Genomic DNA, 26062 nt, shown 5'->3' on the forward strand with positions numbered 1-26062 from the left:
TAATGTTATGTTTGATTTGTCTAATAAACTTTATCGAACATTTATTAAATGGCACCATTAAGAAAATATCATAGTGGATTAGATCCATGGCCTGTCTATAGGAAAGTACAATTAAGACTGGCATTCAGAGAGTTTGGGAAGAAGCCATGACCACTTTCCTAGATACTGATCCCCTATGGTACATATGTGCCCCAATTGAGGCTCATTTCCATTTATGATGGTTCTTACAGATCTTTGTCAACCTACACATATATAGCATGAATACCGAATTTTGAGGATCAAAATAAACTTCCCCTACTGAAACACTACCATCCCAATTCACAGGAAAACAGTCAATTTGCACATCAAAAGAATGTGTATGAGACAGACAACAGGCAAGCAAAAATATGGTAATTTCTGAATTTCTCCCAAAAGGGTTTGTAGCTAATATTAAAATGTGGGAGTGTGTTTAGATAATTATTCTTCAGCCTAATTCCTGGAAATAGAGGTTCTCGATGGTAGGACTTAGATTTATTTATCCTAGTCTAGCACTGCCCTGAGGGGATCAAGGCCTGCATGATAGAAATAAAATAAGAGAAAAAATAAGATAAAATGTCCATTTCTTAGCCTGAAATGCATATAATTAGTGGCAGCATATTTGAAGATTTTATGACAAAATCTATATTCTTGAGAACACACAGAGGGAAAATTTGGGCCATTTCATTAACGTCTTCAAACAAGTCCTACTAGAGAGAAAAAGCAAACACGCCTTCTAAAAGGCATCAAATCCTGCTTTTGAAACCTTATCTCCAAAACAGGCTCAGACAGAAACCTGGGCAAATGGGCAAATGAATCTTCTGCTACATGTATGTTCCATTTACCCAACAGTATTCAATCAGTTTTTCTCTCTGGTCCAATTAATTACATAGAAAATTCTCAAAAAAACTAGTAGAAAAAAGCAATGTAAGATTTCTGGTATTGAAGGAACAGTGGAGCATAGATAGGATGGGTATCAGGAATCTTAAGATGACACATAAAGCTTCTAAAGGGTGACAGGTAGATGCAAATGTGACTGGAGGGAAATGCTATTTAGGAAGTATTTGCAGGCTCTGTTGATTCATGTGGATTAAGTGAGGAAGAGAAGTTAAGAATGTCTCCAAGTTTCTTGCACAGGCAGCAGACAGATGGTAATGTCATTTTGCTAAGAGCGAAACCAAAGGAAATCGAGTGATATGGCATATTACAAGAGGATATGTAGAAGTGGGAGGTGTATGGCTTGTTAAAAGAAAAAGCTCAGTTTGCATCGATGGGGGGATAAAAGGTCAAACATATGAATGACTAAGATTTGAAAGAGGAACTAGATTTGGAAGAGGAACTAATTATTCTAAGTAGCCCCAATGTTGCAAATTTTAAGAAAGGAAATCTGACGGTCCAAAGTTGCAAATTCTAAGAAAGGAAATCTGACAGTTCAAAGTTATCCTGACCAGTTGCAGACAATGAGCTGCCCACACCTACGTGAGTAGAGATGCTCCTGCGGGTAACGCTTGGTGAATACAGAGTGCAGAGGACACCTGAGCACAGGGCTGGGATGGAAAGGTGGCCTTTAGGGCTTTCTTCATAATTAACATTTTGTGAGGGCTCTTCATACATTTAGAGTTTCAATTCTGGTCCATGGTCTGCTATTCCTGATCTACTGCAAACCTGAGAAACTTGGTGAAATGAGTTATCTCAGGAATCAGGACTGCTGCGTTCTAGTACTGGATATGCCACAAACCAGGCAAATTATTCCACAATCTTGGGCCCTAGTTCTCTCAACTGTAAAGGTAGCATTTTAACTGTTAAAGACTTGTAACTTAGAAATTCTATGACTCTATAAGGGAAGTTATATATTTAATGGTATGGTGAAAATCATTCTTTTAAGGTTAAAAGAATATCATTTTAAATTAGGGTCAATTTATATGCCAAGAACAGAGACTGGCAAGCCTTGTTTGTCTAGGTCCCTTCTCCCCTCATTTTCCTTGTATTTTCAACATCTGTTTGAGGAAGAGACCTCAATTATCCCACTCTATTCTCTTGCTGCTAGGGATCAGAATAGGCTCTGGGTATTTTCTATCTTCCAACAACTGGTGAGACCAACAAGCTGTTTCTAAAAGGAAAGGCAAGCCACAGACAACTATAAAACTTCATACCAATGATTTCAGCAGGATGAAATATACCTCCATAACATGTACTATGGAAAAATGAGTCTAAACTGATCAAAATGAAAACATTTTGGGGGTGGGGGTGGGGGTGGGGGGACTCCATTCCAGCTTCCAGACAATGGCCCATGCACTCACAGTATAATACAACACAAAGACATTCCAATACAATGAAATAATGTGGAGCATGTCCAACATCTATTTTTCAGGATGACAGAAATAAGCTCAACAGAGCTGTTTATTACTATTCAGAAGAAATGGAAGTCGTGGCATACAGTGGCCTAAGCCAAAAGATGACTGACAAAATTTGCTAATGAGACATCGCTTCATAACATTCATTCAGATTTTCTTTTAAACTGTAGGGTTCTTACTATATTTCAAATTTTACACCCTCTACTGAAAAATATTCCATAACAAAAAAATGATTACAGTGCAGAGTACAGCTTTCACAGGAAAAAGGCTCTTTATATTGCCATAGAATATGAAAAATTTAAAGAAAGGGCTCTAGACTCAGAAATACTTGGATTCAAATCCCAGCTCTGCTACTTACTAGAGGTTTAGTTGGGCAATTTTCTTAGCCTTACAGAATGTGAGTTTCCTCTTTGTAAAAATTTATTAAGAGCAGCCTTCTCACAGGTTGATTGTGTAGATAAAATAATTAATAGAAAAGGCTGATTACAGCACCTTGCACATAGTGAGGCCCAAAGAAATGTTAACTACTAATAACAATGATGCTGTCAGCAAATGAAGAAGAAGAATCTGGTGGGAGATGGTGACATAATTCCTGCTCCCTATCCTGTCTTCTTTTACCTACGATGTGTTAATCTCATGGTCTAGATCTTGGGTCATTAAAAGTAGGCGTTCTCCTTGTTTCTTGGTTAACAGTCCCAATAATCAGAGACGATTCTATAAAAATTTTAACTTGAACATCTAAGATGTCTCCCCCTGAGAAACAGCCCAAGGATGCCCTAGTCAGCCTATTGTTTAAGGGAACATAGAATTAGCCCCTGTTTTCTCCTCAGTGAAATGGGATTATAACCTCTTTTTTCACTATTATTTGTACAAATTATAAAATAATTATAGCCAAAAGTATTAACATGGCTCTTCCCTACTCCTTCCCTCCTCTCTTCAGATAAAAAGAATGCTGTTTTGCCTGTTCCACGGCATGTCCTCACGTGTCCTCCAATGAGTGTTCAACTATTGCTAGATGGTTTCATTGGGTTCAAGAGAAAGGGGATAGGTAGAAGAGATGGAATTGGCTAGGAAAGGCCAGTCATGTCTTTAATAGAAGCAACGTAGGAAAATATGGTAACAGGTGCAAAAGCTTCATATAAACCTTTGGCAGGATTTATTTAATTAGCATGTGACACTGTAAAGATGAAAAGGATTGACATCTTAGATAAAGCACATTAGGATTATAGGGCTAGACTATATGAAGTTAGGGCCACAGCTACACTAGATCGTCATCTTATTTCAGTATTTTGTCCAAAGTCTGGGCTCCTCACATCAGAGAGCTATACTTGCTAACTCCCCGTTAGCACTCCTGGCTGCCTGTCCCATTCCTCTACCTCAGGGTTTCTCAACATTGGCACTCTTCACATTTAGGGCTGGATAACTGTTGTGAGGGCTATCTCATGAATTATAGGATGTTCAGCAGTGGCCCTGACTTCTGCCCCGTAATTGCTAGTAGCACCTTCCCTCCTTCTCCAGAAAGTTATGAAAATCAAAAATGTCTCCAGACATTGCCAAATATCCCCTGGGGGCCAAAACTGTTCCTGGCTTAGAAATCCTACTTTTTTCTAACAGTTCATCTTAGAAGAAAAATTCATACCCCACTAAGCCATTCTGTATGTGACACTCCCTTTTCAGAGTTTGCAACTACAGGGATTCCAAATTCTCAACAATCCATAACCATTACAACTGTCTGCCTGCTGGACTGGCTGTATCAGGCTGTCATCTACACATTATAAATGATTATAACAGATACCATTTGTTGGATATTTGTTATGTGCTAGGCATTGGGCTAGGGGATTTAACTAGATTGTTATTCATTCTTATACAACAGCGAGTTGTAGATAATATTATCTACACATAGAGGTGAGTAAAATGAGGCCTTGAAAATGTAAATAACTCACCCAAGGTCAACGAATGGATAAACTGAGGTTTGAACCTGAATCTGTCTGAGCCCAGAATCTCTCTTTGTCTTAGGCCACACTATTTCTCTTACTGAGAAAAAATAATGCAGCTATATATGGGAAATACTTTTGGCTTAAGTTATATGAGTTAAAATGTTAAGGCAGTGCACAGACTGTTCTAGAACTCAGTACTTTCTGAATAAGCTGACAACCAGCAATATAGATGTTCTCGTTCTAAGGACACTAACAAGTTGATTTTTGAATTATGGATATTCTACTGAAAACAGGAAAATGGTGGTTTCCTGTACATAGAAAAAAGAAGCAGTAGCTGGTTGCCATGGTAGCAGAGGTAAACTTAATCTTGACTGGGAATACAATCACCAAGACAGAGACAGCAAGTATGGTAAGGAGTTTAAACCAGCAAGGGGTGTTTTTCAACTAGAAAACAGAAAGTCAAAAGAAATGACAGCCATCCTCGATTATTTGAAAGGCCACCGTTTAACAGAAGGAAAGTACATGATCTAGATTATTCCAAAAGGATTTGTGAGTGGAAATTACATCATGGTAATGGAAGCCAGTTTTCCACTGAATGATAAGAACATTTAACCATCACAGTATTTCAATTGGATTGAAATTAAACAAGCTGGCTAGACAGCAACTCGTCACTGGGTTAGAAAGGTGATGGCAGGGTGGTCTTCTCTGTTGGGGGACCACAGTGTGGATAAGGTTGGACTAGAAAAATTCACAGGCCTCTTATGAAATAAGAATCTGTTTCTTTAAAGAACTGGGAGTTCCTGTTAAAAACAGACAAATGGAAGGTGGGAGGAGTGGAGGTCTCCACTGGGTATAGAGCACCAGCAGTAGCTCATCACCTTAACAGGAGTGGTAAATTCGAATCTTGTCTGGGAGTAAAATATCATTTAGGTGAGACTAGACATAAGAGATAAAGACCTTGGGGGTAATTTTTTCCTTCTTTCTAAATAGATGACCAAAGGATATGGCAATGGGAAGTGGGCAGAAGGAGGGGGTGGGGGAGGGAACAGGAAAGAGGAGGAGATGGAGAAGAAGACAAAGACAAAGTAGAAAGACAAGAATCAGCCAGCTCTTTTCTTCTGTCTTCCAACCCTAAGAAACTGTGATGCCTCTTTCTTGGATTTTACAGCTACCTTTCACTATTTTGACTTCAAAACTCCATTTAATTCTTAAAAGAAAATACACAAACATGCTGCTGGGGGATAGCTACAGTAATAGTTGATTAGCTCTCTCCTAAACACTAATATTGCTTTTGGTTTCACTACCCTTGATTTACCTTCAACCAATAATTCATTTGAAACATTTTACCATTAGATTGACTGAATGGAGAGAGGATAAGACTACCCTCAAAGCTTCCTCTCAGAAAACCAACCACATTGTAAACTTGCAGGACCTATCTTGGAAAACAAAACTATTACCAAGTCAACCTCTGCTAAGGCACACAACCTCTTTTTGCTGACAGCATAACAGGTTTCACAAAACAAACAAAAAGAAAGAAAGAAAGAAAGAAAGAAAGAAAGAAAGAAAGAAAGAAAGAAAGGCTATACCGATTCATTTTTCCAAATTAAATATGAATAATACTTAAGAGAAATTTCCCTATCTCTTCATCTCCAGGACACTCAAATCATTTATAGTCTCATTATTTTACACAATACCTGTTAAGTGGGTACCAGAGATTATTATTCTCCTTTGGTTTCTAAGAAGGCAACTGTAGAAAAATTAAGTGGTAAGTTGTCCAAGGTTGCTCACTAAATTAAAATGCTTGGAGTTTTCCATTCAGTGTTTATTTTAGTGTCTTGGTACAAAGTGACTGAACCTTGTAAGCTCATCAAAACCCCTAAGTCTTACTCATCTCATCCCCATTTCTCACAAATACATTTTTATCATCTAAGCACAAATCTACCACCATGTAAATCTTGGACAAGGATACCCTTCCAGACTAGCACCATGTCTACAGTAAGCCTGGTACCTCACCTAATTTGGTTTTCCAATCAGAACTGAACCTTTCCTTTATCAAGTAAAGTTAGCTGATTCTGCCTGACTGTGTCTGGGAAATTTTTAACCCCTCGATTAGCTGTTAACAATTGATTTAATTCAGACGAGACAGAGGACAAAATAATAGCGGTTGAAAAAAATGCCTCCACCATTCTGATTACAAAAGGGACATGATTAACGAAGTTCCCTTTGTGTCCAAGCTCCACTCTGAAAGCCAAAGAAAGAGATTTCCACTTTCCTTTTTTGATTCCTGAGTCTTTTCCTACTTGTCTTATCACCCACACAATCTGTTCATAGCCCAAAGAGACAATCCAGCCAGTCTGTGGAGAGTTCCTAAAACATTTAGGTCGTGAAAACAGACAGGATGAACAGGACCTCATCTGTACAAAGGATGATGGGACATTCAGCAGAAGAGTTCACAAAGGGAAATACAGACTGAAAGCCCTGGGCTGAATGGATTTGCCCACAATGTCTAATACAATGGCCATCCTTATGGGTATTTGTAAACCCAGTCAATTTATAGCCACCTCCAGGTTTTGTCCCCCAAATTCCATTGCTTTTAGAACAGAGTTTTTTTTTAAGAAATACAATTAACAAATTAAGGAAGTCCAAATCACTGCTTTAAGGATCTTTCAGTCTCTTAAGACTTTTAAATATGAAAACAGAGAGTGAGACAAAGATTCTATTTCCAACTCAATCACCGTACAGGTTGAGATAATGCATAACACTTAGCACATTGCCTGGCACATTAAATTCTCAATTAATATTACCTAATATATTATCACATTCTGCTCTGTTTTAGTAATGATATTCTAATATATGTCCTACCTATCTACTCAGCTAAAACGGTGCCACCTATTTGCCTTTGGTGCATTACAAAAGGTAACTGCCTTCATGTAAATCATCTTATTTAAGCCTACAGATCTGTGGTAGGCTATTGATGAGATATTACAAGCAAACAGTTTCATAGTTGGCAAGTGGTAGATGCCCCGAGAACTCAACTTGTAATTTCAGATCCAGTGCTTTCTTTCCATAACACCACAGCTGAGCAGATTATCATGTCTTCTGCCTATTCATATTCCCCAGAATTTAACCAAGTGCTAAGATGTAGATTAATCACCATTTAAACAAATTTCTCTTCTGTAGGTAACCTAAAGATTCAGGATTTACCTTAGCCCCTTTAACAACAACAAAAAAGAAATGGTTGGAAAATGCCAACATATTTGGCTTAGAGAAAGACATGACTGTTTCTGTTTGCCAAAGGAAAGTATTACCATGTTTACTTAGCAAATAATACAGCAAGAAGCAGCATGAGGGATTGAATGGTATGTCTAAGGAGGCAAATGGCAGTAGAGCTAGGTCTCCTGATACTCCACTCATGGCTTTTTTACTAAGCTCATTTTTAATTCAATATTTTAAATAAGGTGAATCTTGGATTATGCACATCAAATTGTACTTCAAGTGATCACCCCAAACGTCAAAGGCCCAGGTCAAATCCCTTAATTCTTCAAAAGAATATTTTTATCTGATCTAAAAAATGCTTAGAACACTTAAGCCATTTCACCGAACTTTGACCTTAACAACAAACTCTTAGTGATCTTATCTCTCCAATTAAGTTGCTTGAAGGCAAGACCTGTCTGTGCATTCCTTCAGTAGTAGCCCCTGACTAACCCAGGTCGGGGATGGTCATAACTTGTGCTGGCTCATTCCTTGTTCCGCCTCACAGAGTCCCAGACATCCCAAAGAAAACTTGAGCCACTGTAACATCTAGTCCAAGTTTCCCAACCATACCCAGAAATATTGCTCTGGTTAGGCAATTATTAAAGCTTCTCCTGTGCCTTCAAGAACTTCATTTTAACTGCTGGGAGGGACATCCTGTTGCCATCCATTTCATATAGACATCCATCTCAGCAGGAGTATGTAGTACAATGAGCTCGACTTCAAAGTTAGCAGCCTGGCCTCTTTCCAGGAATTACCACAACAGTGGTACCACACACACACACACAACAACAACAACAACAACAACATTTCAACTAGTGCTCTAGTTGGAAGAACTGTGCCTAACAAAGGTGATGCCATACCTGATTTTATATTTTAATTGCTACAGAAGTCATATCTCATCCAACAGAAGCAACCTCTCCAAATGTACCTTTTGCAATATAAAGTGGTCTCCATCAACCTATGTTTAAACCAAAGACATAGTAATAAGTACATCAGTCAGGGGTCCCTTGGTTGCAAGGGAAAGTAAACCATGTTCAAAGTTACTTGAGCAAACATCAAGTTAATTAATCATTTAGTAAGAGAAAACTGAAAAAAGTCCACAGACAGAATAGTCCTTAGATAATGGTTGTTTTCAGAAATCGAATTATGTCAACAGATCTCATTTCTGTACAGTCACTGAATTCTACCTTGCATTTTATTAGATTCATCATCAGGCTTCATTGGTAAGCCGCCAGTAGTTCCAGGCACATACCATCAGGGTTCAAGTTCAGTAAGAAAAAGAGAGGACATCTCTTACTGGTAGCCTCCACACAAGGCTCAGAATTTACTCTGATTAGACTAACTGAAGCCACGTGTCCACTGTGGTTTGGTCACAGGCCCATCACTGGAATCAGAAATAAGGATTCCCTTAAACCACATGGACTGAGAGTGGGTAAGGGGAAGTGCCACAGGGGAAATTCCATATTCCATTGTATATATGTACCGCGTCTTTATCCATTCATCCGTTGATGGACACCCAAGTTGCCTCCATATCTTGGCCATTGTAAATAATGCTGCAATGAACATATAGATTCACATGTCCCTTCAAAGTAGTGTCTTGGGTTTCTTTGAATAAATACCCAAGGTTCTAAAGACCTAGCTTCTGCCCAGGGAAAGATCAAAACATACGGACACCCTCAGCAGGCTAAAATTTGTTGTTCCTTCAAACAGATATTCTTTATATATTTAACAATTGTTTATGGGGGGAAGGTGAACAAAATGGACCACAGGTGGAACTTTTTTTGTCTTAGAAGAGAGCTCAAAAAGTAATTTGTAGTTAATATACAGTGACTTCTATAGTAAATAATACCATATATATATATAAAAAAAAAAAACTAAGTTTTTTTTCTGATCTTCAGCCTATCACATAGAGATTAATCTTCAAATCCCCAGAGTAATTCCTATCACAAACAAAATCAACTACCTTCTCCAACAACCTCACCATAAACATAGTTCTTTTCCTTCCCAATTTCCATAACTTTAAAATATGAATGTCCCTAGTAGACTGGCCTATCTTAGTGTTGTCGGTAACATCAAATGAGATGATTTCTATGAAAGTGCTCTGAAGGAGGGTAAAAGCACAAGATAAGTGTGAGGAATCAGGAGTAAGAATTCATCACCTAGATTTAACATACACTCAACTAAGCATTTGAGAGTCTCTGTCAAACCTTTGGCTTCACCACATAACCAGCTATTGGTCTGTAAAGTTTCCCTTTAACAAAGGACAGGCCCAACTAGGCCAAAGAGTGCTTATAAAAAAGCATGGTGTTTCTAGCTGTTGAAACTTAGGTGTTAATAAGGGGAAATGCCAAATATAATCAAAAAAGCAGACAGACATAGTATAGGCTACTATAGACTGAAGCCAGCTAGAAATAGAGAAGGGCAGCAGCACGAACAAGTAGAGAGGTTAATGGTTTTCATATCATTTCATTCAAGCCAAGCCACGGCAATTAAAAATCCTAGAAGATGTAAACTTCTGAGAGTGAGAATTCTTTTAGAATTAGCACCCAGTACTACTATTAGCAATATTTTATAGCACTTCGATTATCTTCCCAAAGGAAATCACTGCTTAAAAAAAAAGTTGTTTCTTGGTAGGGTTGTGACTCTATACTATAGACTTATATTGTGTTTCTTATACAGTCTCTCATTTTGAAGAATGGTAAAGTTTAAATAAAATATAGATGGGTTAATAATAAGTATACTTAAGTTCTTAAATGCCCTTCTTTAACCCCCACCCCAATTACATCCTTCCCTTGAGGATATTTACAAACCTCTATGACACATGCTCTGTACCTTCTTGGTTCAAGGAAAACACACCTACAGCATTTCAAATTAACTACTGACCCTTACTCTCACACTATAAACAAACTCTTTTCAAAATCTCAATTGCATTGTGTCCACATTGATTAAAGCTTGAAGCCTGGTGACCTCATGTGGTGTTAACTTCTCCCATGCACCAACAGCATTCTGCCTTTCTACTCAATTACCCCCTTTGGTGCCAGAGGATCGCTACCCAATGAACATACACAATGGATTTCTGCTTCATTACACTAACCAACAGCAGGATAGAAATAAGCAGAAGAGGAATAAACAAGCTAATTTATCATGAGGACAGAGCAAGCTTTCACCAGTCTCGCCATGGAAAACTTCAGTAGTTAACGGGAATATCAATAGTCTGGGGGTAATGTTTATGATCTTACAGATTACAGACAGAGCCACAACAGAACTTCAGTAATTAAAGAATTTTGCAGATTAGCAGGTGCGAACAACGTGCACACAAAAACCTATGTCGTAAGAATCTGGGGTCCTACATAAAACCTACTGAATAATTATTTTGGGAAGCACATCCCAAGGCTTTGGATAATGTGGGCTGACACCCTGGTAATTTGCCCCAAGTGTTCAACCTAACTGTGGGGCCCCTCTTATTCATCTTTGACAAGGTGGTCAGGAGAGCCCCGGCCTCTTTGTAAGAAGGACCTGGATGCCCCCCTTCATTAGGCATGGCAAGGGCACAGCGGCTGATTGAATTAACAACTTTGGAGGGCTTCAGTCCCAGTTCCCAGACATTAGCACCATCATCCAGAACAAATTAAAAGTCTCACAGCAATTAAGCAGATTTTGAAAATGAATTTCCCATGGTTCAATGGTTCAACAAGCAATCTTGGGTTAAGTATTAAAGAAGAGTTTAGAAGGAGGAGTGGAGGAACTGACTATTGAATTTCCAAAGTAAACATACAATTGGTAGAGGCATAAACAATAAACTTCAGAGCCTCTGCTAATTAGGCTTTTACATTTCTTTTATATAAAATTGAAAATATTCAGTCACAGAAGGTGAAAGAATAAAATATTAACATGGAATTGTTGTAAATAAATGGTGGATTTCAGGATTTTTTCCCTTTGTTTTTAATTCCTTTAACATCACAGTATTTTTGTTCCAAAACGTAAATAAAAATCGGGAGCAGGAAAATGCATGTTTCTAGTTACAAGATTTTAAATTTACAGAACCAATCTAAGCTTAACTCTAGAATCGTCTACATTTCTCTGAACCAGTATGTCAGATTCAGAGAAGACAGAAAACCTCTTATGTCAGCCTCCCAAAAGACACTGGGTGTTTTAACTCCCAAAACTCATTTCTGGGTTAAAAGAATAAAACTAATAATAAAATAGTACCTAGGCTATTCTGTTTACTATTTGTCAGGCACTGTACACGTATTATCTCATCTAATCTTTTCACATATTATGTAATTTAATCCTCACAGTAATGTCATGAGCATTATTACTACCATTTTACCCATTTGAGAGTCGAGGAAACTCAAAGCTCTGAGAATAAGTAATTTGTTCAAAGCCAAACAGCCAGCAAGTGGTAGAGTAAGGATCTGTATCCAGTCCTTCTGACCACAAAGCTCTCGCTTACATTTAGAATAGAAAACTCCCATTTCTAGTGGAGTTTTATCTAGGCTTTTAAACAATGGTCGGGTCCATACCAAAAGAGAGAGAGAGAGAGAGAGAGAGAGAGAGAGAGAGAGAGAGAGAGACAGAGAGAGAGAGAGAGAGAGACAGAGAGAGAGACAGAGAGAGAGAGAGAGAGAGAGAGAGAGAGAGAGAGAGAGAGAGAGAGAGAGAGTGAGTCATGACTTTAGAGGGAGTTCATGATGACGTGATGATCCAGCTGAGGAGAAATTCCTGTCATCTTTCTTTCAAGCCCCTACTTTTTCTCCATCACCCCCACCTCCCTCTCCCCTTACTCTATCCCAGCTCTGTGCCCGCTTCTCCAAAACCTCCCACCTCTAGCTGGAAAGCCTGGCTAAGACAAGTCCAAGTCCAGGTTTTGTGTGACTGTCTCCTTGGCTTTTGCTTCCTTCCCTTTCAGCTTACAGCTGCTTCTTAAATCTCTGTTCCAGCTTCTCCACCTGGCTCCACTTGAAAGTTGATGGGCCCAGGTTCTTCTTTGCCTGCGGGCACACATTCAGCACAGCATGTTTAGTACCATTCAGGAACCTGGAAGAATGTGTGGATGAATTCATTCCCACCCACCAGATGCATAAGCTGAGCACAATGGGATGTTTTCTTGTCAGAGGAAGTTATAAAAGCTGACATCATAAATATATCATTGATCTCTAAGAAGAACTGGAAATACGTATACAAAATTCTTAGAAAGGAAACTTTGAAAGATAAATTTTCCATCTTTAAAAATTTATAGAAAATCATATGCTCTTTAAAAACCTTGAAAAAGACAGCCCATGTGGAACAAAAGAAACACTTTTATTTCTTAAAGACAATATATCATAAAATTTCCATCATCAATCAACATTCTCATTTGAATATTCTAAATTTGGAAATACATATACTAGTGTATATCCCCTTCCTCCTAGCCAGTATGGACAACCAGTCACAATGAATTCTCTGCCTTTTTGGCTAAGTAAAGACCAAATATATATGACATAATAGTAATCAGAGGAATAGCAGGCGTAGGTAATGAAATACTCCATTAGCTGTCAGGAAACTTGATTCAGATCTTACTCTTTTACTGTGACTTCGCTGGGCCTTCATTTCTATAATATAATAGAAGAAGGTCCCTTTCTCAAACTCCAAAAAGGATACGCTTTTACAAACCTAAGCATGTAAACCCTAAAGGAGACAATCTTTTAAGTTCAAGTGAATAAGAAACCTCCCCTCATTTAAATTATAGAAGAATGGCCCAGGATAAAATATTATAAATCTTAGGGCAGACCTTGAAGTTGAAGTATTTTAGCTACCTCTGCAATAGGTCTAAAATGTAAGGCATTTATCTATTTATTGCTCCAATAAGCATTCCTAGGCATCTCTACTGTACTACCTTGTGGTAACCACTGGAGATAAAGGTGAGCATCCTTGCTCTCAGGTAGTTTACAGTTTTATAAGGGTTATATTTTCATTTTTCATTTATAAATTCCTACAATAGAGCACTATAATTATAGCTGATATTTCAGAAGTAGTTAATATTTTATAAGAAAAAGATCATTATTTTTTCCTTGAAGTTTGACTTTCAAAGGTCTTTGTCATTTACATTATATCTAGAAGCAAAAAAAAAAATTCTCAATGGATGATGACTTCAATTTTATATCATAAAACAGAACAACTGGGATTCACTCTGTAGCATGCATGGATGGAATATCTCTCTTCCACGAACTGATATCCATTTAAAAGTCTTGCTACGTGGGTTTATCTATGCTATAAAAAGCCAAGAATATTTGTCTGGCATTTTAAATGGCAAAATTTAACATTCAAATTAAACCTTGGTAAAAACTATCATTAACACAAAAAAGTCAGTTAGTTGCTCTAATTCGCCAAATGTGTAAATGACATGCTTCTTGAACTATTGGCTAGCATGGATTACACCTAAGACTATCAAGCAGGGTTGCTGAGTTTCTAATTTCATAATACACTAAGAGGCAGATATAACCTGTCATGGGCCTAACTAGATATATAAAATGACTAAAAAACAAAAACAAAAACAAAAACCCTTTAAAAAGTTAATAAGTGAAAACTTCTAATTCAGGAAAATGGCTAATATATATTGATTGATCTAACATGTATATGCAGATAACTTACATTCTCTCATTTAAACCCAACAACATCCCTGTGAGGAATAAATATTTAGATGAGGAAACTGAGGTTCAAAGTGTGTAAGCAGTTTGTCCAGGTTAAAAAGCAAGTTTGATAACAAACCACATCACACCTACTGATCAACCATAAAACTGCATGCCATCAGTTAGAAATCTGATTGCTTTGGAAGAAAGGTTCAGTGAATTTATCATTGAACTGATACACCATATGGACAATCTTAAGCTAGCACCATGTTGTTTACCAGAATGACCATTTCCTAGAAATCCTATGAGAAGCCCAAGCCATCAAAGGTAACTTTCAAAACTATTGTAGCAATTCTGCTTAGCGAAGAGAATTACTCTAAAGTGAGATGCTGGAAGAATTAATGGACAGAGCTAGTCTCAGGTACTAACCCAAGTCCTCAAATTAATGTTCTTCTTGTTTAAATTCCAAACATACTGCTTATTCTTCTCCCAAACTATATTTTATCTTTCTTTTTTAACAGGTGAGTGGGGTAGAGAAGAAGGGGAAGTCTGCTATCTGTAAAAAAAGGAAACAAATGCTAATTGAAAGGTAACTTTAGTTTCCTCTTAGTTTAAAAATCTTGGGTGTCTATAAATTAGCCTGTTTCTCTTTCTTTTTATCAACTGTTATCCAGAAATACTATGTTCTCTTATAGCAAAACTCTGTTCTGTTTGGGCATGTTCAAAGAATGGTGCCAGGGATTTAATACCAGGTCTCTCATGAATCTGCAAATTTTGTAAAATTAGGAGGAAGGGTAACTAAAAGGATGTCTAGGGTCCCAGAGATGCCGGTCAGAGCCAATTCTCCCCATCCTACCCCACCTCACCTCACAATTCTGAAAAAGCTGATCTTTGCTAAGTAGAAGTGTGTTCTATAAATGATAGCAAGCAGGGGCTAAAGTTGAAGCCTGTTTCACACAAGCCAGAACTAGCTCAAGAGAACAGAAGAAAAAAAAAAAAAAAAGGAATGTGGGGACATGTCTCGTCTACATTGGAGGTATTCCATTCTCAGGCAAGTTACAACCAGCTGAGAGAAGGTAAAATATATAAGAACCCAGAGCAAAAGGAAGAGGGCCTCAAAAAGACCTGATCTGCCTTGAGAGAGGGCTGAATTTAATACATATGGAACCCAGCTTTTTGGTTATGATCACCTGATGGCAAGCATGTTAAACAAAGACTTAAAAGCCAAGATTCATTATGGCCAAATCAGAGGATGCAGAAAAACATAGTGCTCTGTGACTCTGCTTAGTTTCAACAAAAAGAAAGACAGAGGAGCAAGAATTTACAGTGTAATATTTGCACCTCTGGAAGCATAAAAGTATGCCTGTCAGCTACTATGGCTTGGAGTCCTCAACATTTTAAGCTCTATTTTGGCAATCTGAATTTTCTGTTTGCAATTATCATTAAAGCTAAGAAATTGTAGAGAAGAAAGATGAGCAATTTTGTTGTTTTTGTATGTAAATCAGACCAAAAAATATAGGGCAAGCTACTTCTGCTAAACTCACTACAACTTCAGAATTACGCATGCCACAAACATCCCCTAAAAGCACAAAAGTTAAGTCTCAGAATTTTAGTCAAAGGAGCCTGATTGGCGCAGTCTTAAAACTAAACACAAGGATTGTTCTTTGGTTGGTTTAATAAGGACCATAGTCATGGGATTTTTTTTTTTTTTTTTTAGTTTTAAATTTACAACACTTTGTCATGCAAGAGAAAAGGGAATGTACCATGCCCAAGGCAAGCAAAGAAGGAATCTAGTTTAATTTTTCAATTTTGCAGTATCCTTTAAAATTCACATAGAATAGCTTAACACTGTATATAATTCTATTGTTTCATAAGAGATTAAGAATATTAAGTATACAAAGGCGAGAAGGAGAAGCCATTAAAGTTATTGCTATTTTATTTTCAAGTACAGAAAAGTCAACAGAGCTATATGAACTACATGTGGAGAATTTTCTGCACATTAACTCTATGGCTTTATACAGGAATCAAATAATTTTCATGCTGAAACTCGGAGATATATGTTTAGAGTGCTGACTGGCATTAGAACCTGAGTCCATGCCACAGTTCTGCCTCTAATTCTGTAAACTTGAGTCCCTTCCCTTTCCTAGGACTCTGATTCTTCCTTAAAGGAGGTAGGACAAGATAGTCTCAAAGGCCCTTTCATCTTTACAATTTAATAGCGACAAGCTCCAAGGTTTTCATTCAGGCCAAACAACAAACACCAAAGTGTATGGATACAGTGGACCCAAAAAACCACACTAGTGGCAGGCAAAAAAAAGATCACACAGCTTTAGAGTAGAATCAATTATCACATCCTACAGTGATGCTGCCAAGGGGGCTAGTGAGGTATGAAACGCCCTGCTCATATCACAGACACCTCAGAATCCTGGGCATTCTTCCCTTTCTCTTCTTTTGTCTTCACATCACCCACCACGCTCCTACATCTCTCTGCTGCCAGAGTTTCTGTGGAAATCACCCCAAATGTTGTAGACTTAGAAATGGCATAACTGAGCTCTATTAAAAGTGCGTATAAAGCAAAAATAATAGATCTTGAGTAAAAGCATGAGGTATTCTCTTGGGAGTAAAAAGTGCCTGCTTTCGGAGAATGATTTAGACTTATGTCCTTATTTACTTGTTTTCCACAACAATATCTACCATTTAGGGAAGGCTCATTATGAGATATTCAGTTACAGAATGGGGATTAACATTATTAGGAAGAAGGATGGGATGAAGTCTTTGGTACTTTCAAACCCAAACTTAGTAATGCTTTTGGTCATGCCCATTTCTTCGGCCTCAATAGATCCGTTCATCTGGAGGTATTTGACAAAGTGGTAGTGACTCGAGGAAGAGAAAGAATATAAAATAGACAATATCATGGTTCTCTCTAGATTTAAAAACAGAGAGGGACAGAGAAAGAAAAACAGGAGATGAATATGGGGTTAAACAGATAGTTTCAGAGAAGAGTCCTCTGGGAATCACATCTCTGGTGGGTCTGGTTCAACGAGACACCCTAATGGGTACCATGTCCTCAAGACAGCGAATTCCTTGCAACGATCATCGATGACCTAGGAGGACTCTGTCCCACATCACAGTTGAGGGCGGGAGCCAAGGAGCTTTTGTGACTTATTTGAGATCACTGAGACAAGTCATCTGCAGAGTTTGAGCCAAGTTTCTCTCCACTACAGGATGCTGCCAGGAGGTCTCTCTTTGGGATGGGCTAAGCCAGGACTAAGACAACAGTTAACTGGCCCCGACCAGCTCTCATGAGCTTAGCCTTATTAACCTGGGGCTTGAAAAAAACTGACCCAATCATTTACAGACCCATTACCTTTGTTCTACAGAGAAATCATAATGCCTTGCCAAAACAAATGTAATAACTTGGCCTCTTCTTTCAATTACCTCTGCTTTTTTGGAAATGTATTTTGTGGATAAAGCCTCTGAGTTAACACAGGGAATTAACCAGAAGTTTAAGAAGGCCCTATAATTCCTGTGGGCCAGTGAAGAAAGAACACCCTTTTATTAGGGAGCATTAAAAGAATGAAGTGGGAAGGAAAAAGAGAAAGAAGAAGGCCCAGGATTTAAAGAGGCACAGCAGATAGAAACACTTGGTCAGTTTGGGGACTGGCGGGTAGATGGCACCAGAAGTAGGTTTTGGAAATCCAGGTAAAAGCTGTGTCCCAAAGAGAGAGTCTCATGTTTACAAACGCCTTAGTTTCCCTTTCTTGGGTCCATATTCTACTCCCATTGCCTTTCACACCCACATACCCCTCTCTGATTTTCAATAGCTATATTCAGGCCCTGCTGTGAGTGCCAAGTCCAGGCAGCATTCAGAAGATCAGTTATTTTGACATGTTTCAATTACAACTCCCAGTTACTCTTCTTCTATAATAATTTCTTTTGATGGGTATCTGGGGTATAATTTTCTCAGGTTCTGCCCTCCCCAGCATGGCCTGCAAGCACTGGTCAACATAATGATGGCTAGAATAAGGGGTTAATATGTATTTGGAATTGGGATCATCTGTTTAGGAATTAACTAGATTAATGATTAGTACCCATGCAGTGATGAGAGCCATGTGGCTTGAGAAAAGGATTGAAACAGAAAAAGGGGAGACTGAGTTTTCATCTATAAAATCTGTGCAGAATCAATACACCCTATTCTTCGTTAACCATGGTAATTGAATGGACAATAGGAGAAGAATGGCATTAGACCTAAGACCATGGCTTAAGTTGAGAATAATGGGCTTGGGTGCCAGAACCTCTTATTTACTATCTCTGTAATCTCTGAAAAGTTCCTTAAATGAGCTTTGGATTCATCTGAAAACTGGAGAAAGTACCTGCTTCTCTAAGTTGTTATCATTAAATGAATCAATACACATAAAATGCTTCCCACAGTCAATGAATTCTCAAACACCAACAAATCATAATAAGCCAAATTTCTTACTACTTCTCAGATGACAATTTGACTATAGCTTTTGCTTATCTACAATATTTAATTAGGGGTGTGGAGAGGGTAGGAGAGAGAGACAGTAGTAAAAAGCTAAAGAACCTTAGTGTTTTTGTATTCTAAAACGCATGAGTTGCTCTGTTACTTAGCAATCCTTTTAGATTAGCCTTATTATGAAAAAGAAAATTGCAAAACATTTCATCATCACATTTGGGAACTTCAACGCCTCAAGCACCTCTTCTCCAGTCCCAATCTCCAACCCCGTTCAGGTACTTTCTCTGAGAACTGTCCTTATCTGGCTCATTTGTCTATTAGGCCACCATTACACCTCAGAGAAGTCATAAAACTAAATGGAATAGACATAATCATTTCATCCTCCCCATCTGCCACCATCTCTTAAGAATCTCTATTAAAATGGAGGGCAACAAATCTTTCAGTAGAGAAACTCTATCCCAAGGAACAAAATATACCTATTCGTGGTGTCAACATGGAACCCTTTAGCTTGAAATGCCCTTATGACTATGTATGGGTGTGTATATACACAAAACTTATCCTTTGGGGAATAGAATTTTCAGTTTTCTGTAGGAGGCTCTTCTTTCAATTGCTCTACCATTACTGCCAATTCGCACCCTCTAAAATCTTCTCCAACCTCAGTTGACTCCTCTCTCCTTCCTTTGAAAGAGTCCAGACTTACATAACTATATAAATATGTTAAAACCACTAACTAGAGAAAACGAAATCAAGTAATCTTCCTTAGAGTAGCAGAACTCAAACACATTATGGTTAACGAAATTGGCTGCTCAGCCAGTTGAGTGATTCATACAATTACGGAGACTGGTTAGCACTTGTAAGAAATTGGTTGGACCGGCCTATGCAGACAGATCAAAAGGTGTCCTCCCTTAGCCTTGGCAAGGCACTGCTTTGCTATGTACAATAGGACTCCATTTCATTTATCGTAATATTTGATATCCTTACCTTTTTATATGTTACCCAATGATGAAAAATGAGAAATTAATTGCTTTTGTAGTGTTATGTCTTTCTGCATCAAAACCATTTTTATTCAGTGCTTATAGTCAAGGCTTTGGAAGCTCGGGGCAGGATAATCTAATGGTTGAGAATTCTGGCTCTATTGTCAGACTGACTGGAGCTTTGACCCTGACTAGCTAGGTAATCATGAGCAATTTTACTAGACCCTTCTGCACCTCAGTTTACATACAGGTAAATTGAGTACAACAGTACCAATCTGGCAAGGCTTCGCATGGATTAAATTAGATAACGTCTGGCACATTGTGTGCATTTAACACAGGTCTAACATTATTTATATTATATTATTTCATTAATATATTTATTTTGAAATGAAATGTTAATATAATTTGATGGTATAATTAACATTGTTTCACATGTTCTCAAATTCCCAATAAATGAGTAAGAATTATCCTAATGACAGAAAACTCATAGTAGGGACTCTTTTGCTGGTGAACTTGGATTAAAAGGGATTCTTTTCTACCTCAGGCTTTCCTAGGTTACTCAGGCTTCAAGTCTCCTCTTTCCTAACTTCCAGTCAACACTGCAGCCCTATCCTGAGCATACAGTAGGCTCTCTAATAATTACTTTTCACATTCAGCACATAAGCTCAAAGCTAAGGACCTACATAAGCTCAAAGCTAAGGACCTACATACAATCTCAAATTCTAAATCTCCATAGAAACACCTTTATGAGGAAGATAAGGTAAGAATCTTTCCTCAATCTATCTGGATTTTTTTTTTTTTTAATTTAAAAACCAAGTTACAGCAAAATGTCAACTAGGTAGGAAAGACTTTGAGTCTAGACATGGGTTCCAGGCAGGGACTTGAAAACCTTACAAAGGCACATATCTTAAGGAAATATTTCTCACTTTTAACAGAGGACAGGGAAAGTTGCAATAGAAGGCCAGACAGGCTGTACTGAACAATTACATGAAAGCATGAGAGTCAAATAATGTAGTTTCAATTATAAAAAGTTCTACAAAAATTTTTGAGGTTGTATAGTACTCCTACGAACCATGTTAGACACTCTAGTAGTTAACAAAAAGAAAAAAAAATGACATGGTTTAATCAGATATAAAATTTTACGAAATAAAAAGGAGACTGAAATACAGAAAAATATGGGCTAACATTAACCAAAAGCCAATTAATTATTTCTTTTCAAGATTCTCACCAGATATCCAAACGCTGCAGAATTACAAGTATTGTATTATTAACATATGCTAAAATAAAGACTACAACAAACTTAAAGCTTAACGTATTGGGAAACAAAGCCTTATATACCCTGCATAACTGTAATTGTATTTAATTTCTTAAAATCTTGCCACTTCTAAATAAATGATAGTAGCAGAAATAAAAACTCGCTTGGGTGAACCACAATCAAGACCACATTTAAATAGTAACAATGCAATAGTATGGGCAACGTCACCGAAAGGCAGTATATAAATCCATGAAAAATAGAGAAAACTGGTTATATATGTATGTAAATGGTTAATACACACACAAATATTCTCAGCATTAAAAAAAGACTGCTCACATAGGGAGCTTTTGAAAGAAAGAGCAATCTTTCCTAAAGAAATAATAATGGGTAATTTGTTGATACTTATTTGTAGTTTAAGTTTGAAATATTAGCATTAATTAGTATGCTTAAAACAATGCAATAATTTTCTATTCACCCAGTCCTCATCTTCATATTCTTAACAGTTTTAGAACAGGTGGGTACAGTGACCTGCTTTTTCAACCATTTTATCCCCCAGACATGACTAATTTGAAGCTGAGCAAATTGCACATAATGGGCCAGGGATTCAAGTTCATGATTTTTAGTCAGCTGCATGGTTTCCACCCCCTCCTTCCTGCACCCCTGCAGCTGCCTCTGCATGAACTAAATTCACCAAACATAAAATCAAAAGAAATTTATTTTAAAAAAATTTTCGGCAGGCTCATTTTTAAGGAGGATAAAGATTAAGTTACATCTTTAAAAAATGTTCTTTTCCTTTGGGAGTTCTTAAATTTTTTAAATGATTCTAAATATTAAGAGAAGCTAGCCACTTCAGAAACCCTGTCAATACATAAGAAAACAATCAGATTCAAGATTTTATAATGGCTCAAAGTTTTTACAAAACCATGGCATAATTCGGTGAAATTTTAAATACCTCAAATTCTAGCATGTAGGATACTGCTTTCCATAGTTTTTTTTTTTTCCTCAAAATCCCATCAGCGATTTAGCATTATATAGACACTGGCACAAGGAAAACAAACAAAAGTGCGCGCGCACACACACACACACACTTTGGTTCTAAGAAGGCAATTGGGGCAGGCAGTATTTAAGCTGGCTAACCAAAACCCAGTCCCTCCCATTTGCTTTTGTATCTATGTTTAAAATTTCCCCATCAATTCTAGAAGGCTGCAACCAAACACAAGTCTAAATGTCATATAAAATTTTCTAAGTACTGAAAATTTTATGCAATTTTATAACTGAAAGGAACCTTAAACTCAGTCTACCAATGGAGAAACAGAAGCCTGTTGGTTAACTGTTTGGGGTGCATGATTTGTCATTACTGTTTGGGGGTAGTTGCCTGTGTTTGTTTTGTACATATGTTTGTGTAGTACTTATACTCTTGTAATCAGGAGCTTTGCCATTCAGATGCTCCTAGGCTGCCATGTTTCCTTTCATCCAGGACAACGGTGATCAAAAAGAAACATATATTATAACCAATTTAAAATAAAGATTTCACTTTCTCCCTTGATGTCTTACAGATGTATTAGAAAGACACTTTCCACTCAGGACACCTGACTTCTAACATATCAGTGGAAGTGAGCAGTGAAGGAATTCCGTTCTCACTGGGGAGAATGGAGAAGAGGTTTCCGAACTTTATACTTCAACTTTCCAGCCTGCAAACAGCCTTCAACTACCGATTACCCCAGACCACTTTGTTGAAGGTCTATTCTTTGCTCAATTTCATCTGCTTTCTAATTTAGGGAAGTATGGTAGAAAAATATCAGCTACCTTTTTTTGATATTTATTTCCCATATTTAGGTCTCATAGCATACCCAAGTTCCTAGATTTATTTAATAGCAAAAAATTAAAAAAAAAAAAAACCTCTTAAGTGGACTAGATAAAGGCTAACTCACTGTTCAAAGTGTTTAATGTGGACTGGATCTGATCTTTTCAGTCTTCCAGCCAGAACCGGGGACAAAGCTGTGACAGTTGAGGAAAGAGGGGAGCTAAGTAGTAAATTTACACAATTTTCCCCAAGAAGTGTTATGCACAGACATTTTCTTTTTCAAAGAAAGTTGGAAATAAAGCAGTTAATTCATTGAAGGGAATGTAATTACAGTTGCAACCTATCACTAACTTTTTGAGAGTGTTACCAAGTATGGTTAGTAACCAAGTTCTCTGGGAAAAACCACCCTTGGCAACAGTTACACCAGACAAACCCCTCTTTGAACACAGAACTGTTTTGATCCTCCAGCAACTTTAACATCCAGCAGCTACTCACCAGTGCCCTTGGACCGTCTCCCCAGTACTAAAATTACAGAAATTATACTAATTCCAGAAGTGCCCTAAGACATCTACAACACTGGATGATGGGTTCTTCAAGGCTAAGAGATCGGCTTTAGAAAAAGAAAAAGAAACATACACCAACAAACACCAGGGAACTATGTGTAATGGTTCGCTGCTTGTGCAAAAACCTCAAAGAGGATGAAGGTCAGACAGGGATAATAGGCCAATTTAATTCTGAAAGCACAAGGTGCAAGAAATTTTAATTATGGTCTGCCACTGAAATCACACAAGATCCAATGGCATCTAACTGCAACTGCTCATCAAGGGAGACAAGAGGTGTAATTGTAACCGCTGCATAATCACTGTGAGGGCACAGGGAAGGCTGCCTTTGGCTCCCAGCAGAGAATGTATTAAAATCCAATACAAGGAAACATGGAGATAACACGTAGCCAAACCGGAGCTAACAGGAAAGCTCAACCCTGTGTGTGTGTGTGTGTGTGTGTGTGTGTGTGTGTGTGTGTGTGTGTTGGGGGTGAGGACGGTTCAGGAATAAAAATATTAAGCCGTTTGGTCCAAATTGAGAATATGAACTTGGAAAACTCTGATTCTCTTTCTGCCTTGTGGATACATACACGAAGAAAGCTATATCTCCAGAAATTTCTCTCCTCGGTGAAGCTTCGCGCACTCTCCTTTGTTTAAACAATTAGCCTGGATGTTACAGTGGTTTGCAGAACCAGACTCCCTTTAATTTGTTGCCATCTAACCCAAGTCTGGAGACAAAACGCCACGCACACGACTTGAGGTGCCCAAGCTCCCATCCCTACGACTACGACGCCCGCGCCGCGCGGACTCTCGAAAAGGGTAGCACGTAGGGAGTCCGTGGGCTTCCTAGTTCTCAAAGTTTTACAAATTCCAGAAGTAAAGAAGAAAAACCACCCATCCGCTCAGGTTGCAAAGTTGGCGCTGAAGTTTGTGCCGGGATGTCCTATATCTCGAGGGGAAAGGGACCGCGACTGTGCGGAGTGGCGGGAGGATGGATGAAGATGGAGAGACAGCGAGATGGAGTGTTTCGAGTGGAAGGTCCACGAGACCACCTTCTTCACCCGGGAGGCTGTTGGGCTCCAAGAGGTCCGGGTGGTGCACACCAGGGGAGGTCTCCCTAGGCGGGCGCCGTCGCCGGGGCCGGGGGAGCTGTCACCTGCGCGGGGCTGTGGCGGAGGCGGGGGGAGCTCTCCAAGACACCAAGGGAGGACCAGGGGCCCCATACCACCCGCTCTCGGGGCTCTAGGAAATGGGGGAGGGGAGATTCGAGAGAGGGCAGGAGGCCAAATCAACACCTTTCGGATACGCCGTTCCCCTCCGACCTCTCCAACTTCCCGCAGCGCCAGACAAGCACTTTCCCCCACCGCACCCCATCCCATCCCGCCTCCTGGCCCTCGGCTCGGACCTGTGGTCAGCCAAGGCGAGGGTTGGGTGGGGGTGCGGCGAGCAAGAGGAGGCGCGAAGGTCAGGACCCAAAATACAAATCGCCCCCTGGCTGAGACGACCAAATGCGTTTACACATGCAAGGAGCACAGCCCGGTAACAGGGCTACGTACGGGTTTGCGCCGGGCGCAGTTACCGACTCTTCTGTTTTTCCTAATAAAGTCGATTACGTTGCCCTCCGGAGCCGATTGGGAGGGAACGGAAAGGAAAAGGGGGGAATGCGGGGAAAGCGGGGGTGAGCAGCAATCAACTTTGTAACCAGCGCTTCCTCGCGCGATCCGTCGCCATGCTTAAGATTCCCACCCCCGCCACCCCCCTCCTTCCTTTCAAGTGGATACTGAAACTAGGCCAAAACTTTTTCCTCTCCTTTTCTCTTAGCCACTAGACTGGATTGTGCCCCACGGAGCCCCATGGAGCTCTGCTTTCTTAAGCACAATAGCCGGACTAATTAGATCATAGAAGCAAGGCAGCGATACTGTAACAAGTAGCCCGAGAGGCAAAGAGGGAAGGGGCCCGAAAAGAGAAAGGGGGAAAAGTTTGCAGCTCTCGCACTTACCAATCAAGCCTCCCACCAGAAAGGCGATGATTTGGAACACGAGCAGAATCCCACCAACAATGCATAGCTTCTTGGTGCTCATGTTTTCTATAATTGCCCCAGCCATTTTTCGCCCCCCTTTTTCTTTTCTCTTGGAAATAAATGTTTAAGGGTGTGCTTTTGCTCCCTTCTCCTCTCACGCTCCCTCCTCCCCCGCCTCTTTTCTGGGCGCTGCAAAACTTCAGGGGTGCGGGAGCCGGGCAAGGATGGGACCAGGACCGAAGGCGCCCGCACGGATTCCCCCGGCGCAGCCCGCTCGGGTTCCCCCAATGCCCGGAGCTGTGATTGTGGCCGCTCCGCCGGCTGTGGACGCTTAAAGGAGCAGGGAAGCGGATCACATGACGCCGCCTCCCTCCCTTTCTTCCTCCCTCCCTCTCGCGCTTCCTCCCTCCCTCTCTACCTCCCTCTCTTCCTCTCCCCCTTGCCCGCCTGTGCGGGGCTCGGAGCTCCGGCGGGTGCTGGCGTCCCGCTCCCGGGCCTGGCAGGCAGCGTGTCCCGCCAGGGGCTGGTGTTGTTTCGAGGTCGATGTTGTTTGTTAAGTGGGTTCCCCCTACCCTGCCTCTCACACGTTTCCTTTTCTGGTGCGAGACAGAAATCACCCGTGGACAGCTTTGCAGACCTTTAACTTATGCGCTGACTTTAGGAAATGATCCCCACCCCCAATTGCTAGAACTCTCTTTAGGAACGAGAATTTTTTAAAGGGACCCAAAGATGCTAAGTCAAAGACTAGAGATGCGGAATAAAGTCTCGGCTTGGCTTCCTTCTACCTGATCCCAGCCTGGGTGGTGGACATATACCCAGCG

At 39.4% G+C, this 26062-nt stretch overlaps 1 protein-coding gene across 2 annotated transcripts in view; it reads right to left on the minus strand.

The window, feature by feature from the left end:
- The window catches only part of WLS (Wnt ligand secretion mediator), a 92090-nt gene extending 66487 nt beyond the window's left edge, over positions 1 to 25603 (minus strand). Inside the window, exon 1 of one of the 2 annotated variants that reach the window (XM_016164531.2) lies at positions 25221 to 25603. In XM_016164531.2, coding sequence (XP_016020017.1) covers positions 25221 to 25326 — 106 coding nt within the window. In that variant the 5' untranslated portion in view covers positions 25327 to 25603. The remainder of the gene's footprint in view (positions 1 to 25220) is intronic. The other variant, XM_016164532.2, reaches the window with a different exon arrangement.
- Between the last annotated feature and the right edge of the window lie 459 nt (positions 25604 to 26062).

Source organism: Rousettus aegyptiacus, unplaced genomic scaffold (genome assembly GCF_014176215.1).
Source record: "Rousettus aegyptiacus isolate mRouAeg1 unplaced genomic scaffold, mRouAeg1.p scaffold_m13_p_1, whole genome shotgun sequence".
Classification (NCBI taxonomy): Eukaryota; Metazoa; Chordata; class Mammalia; order Chiroptera; family Pteropodidae; genus Rousettus; species Rousettus aegyptiacus.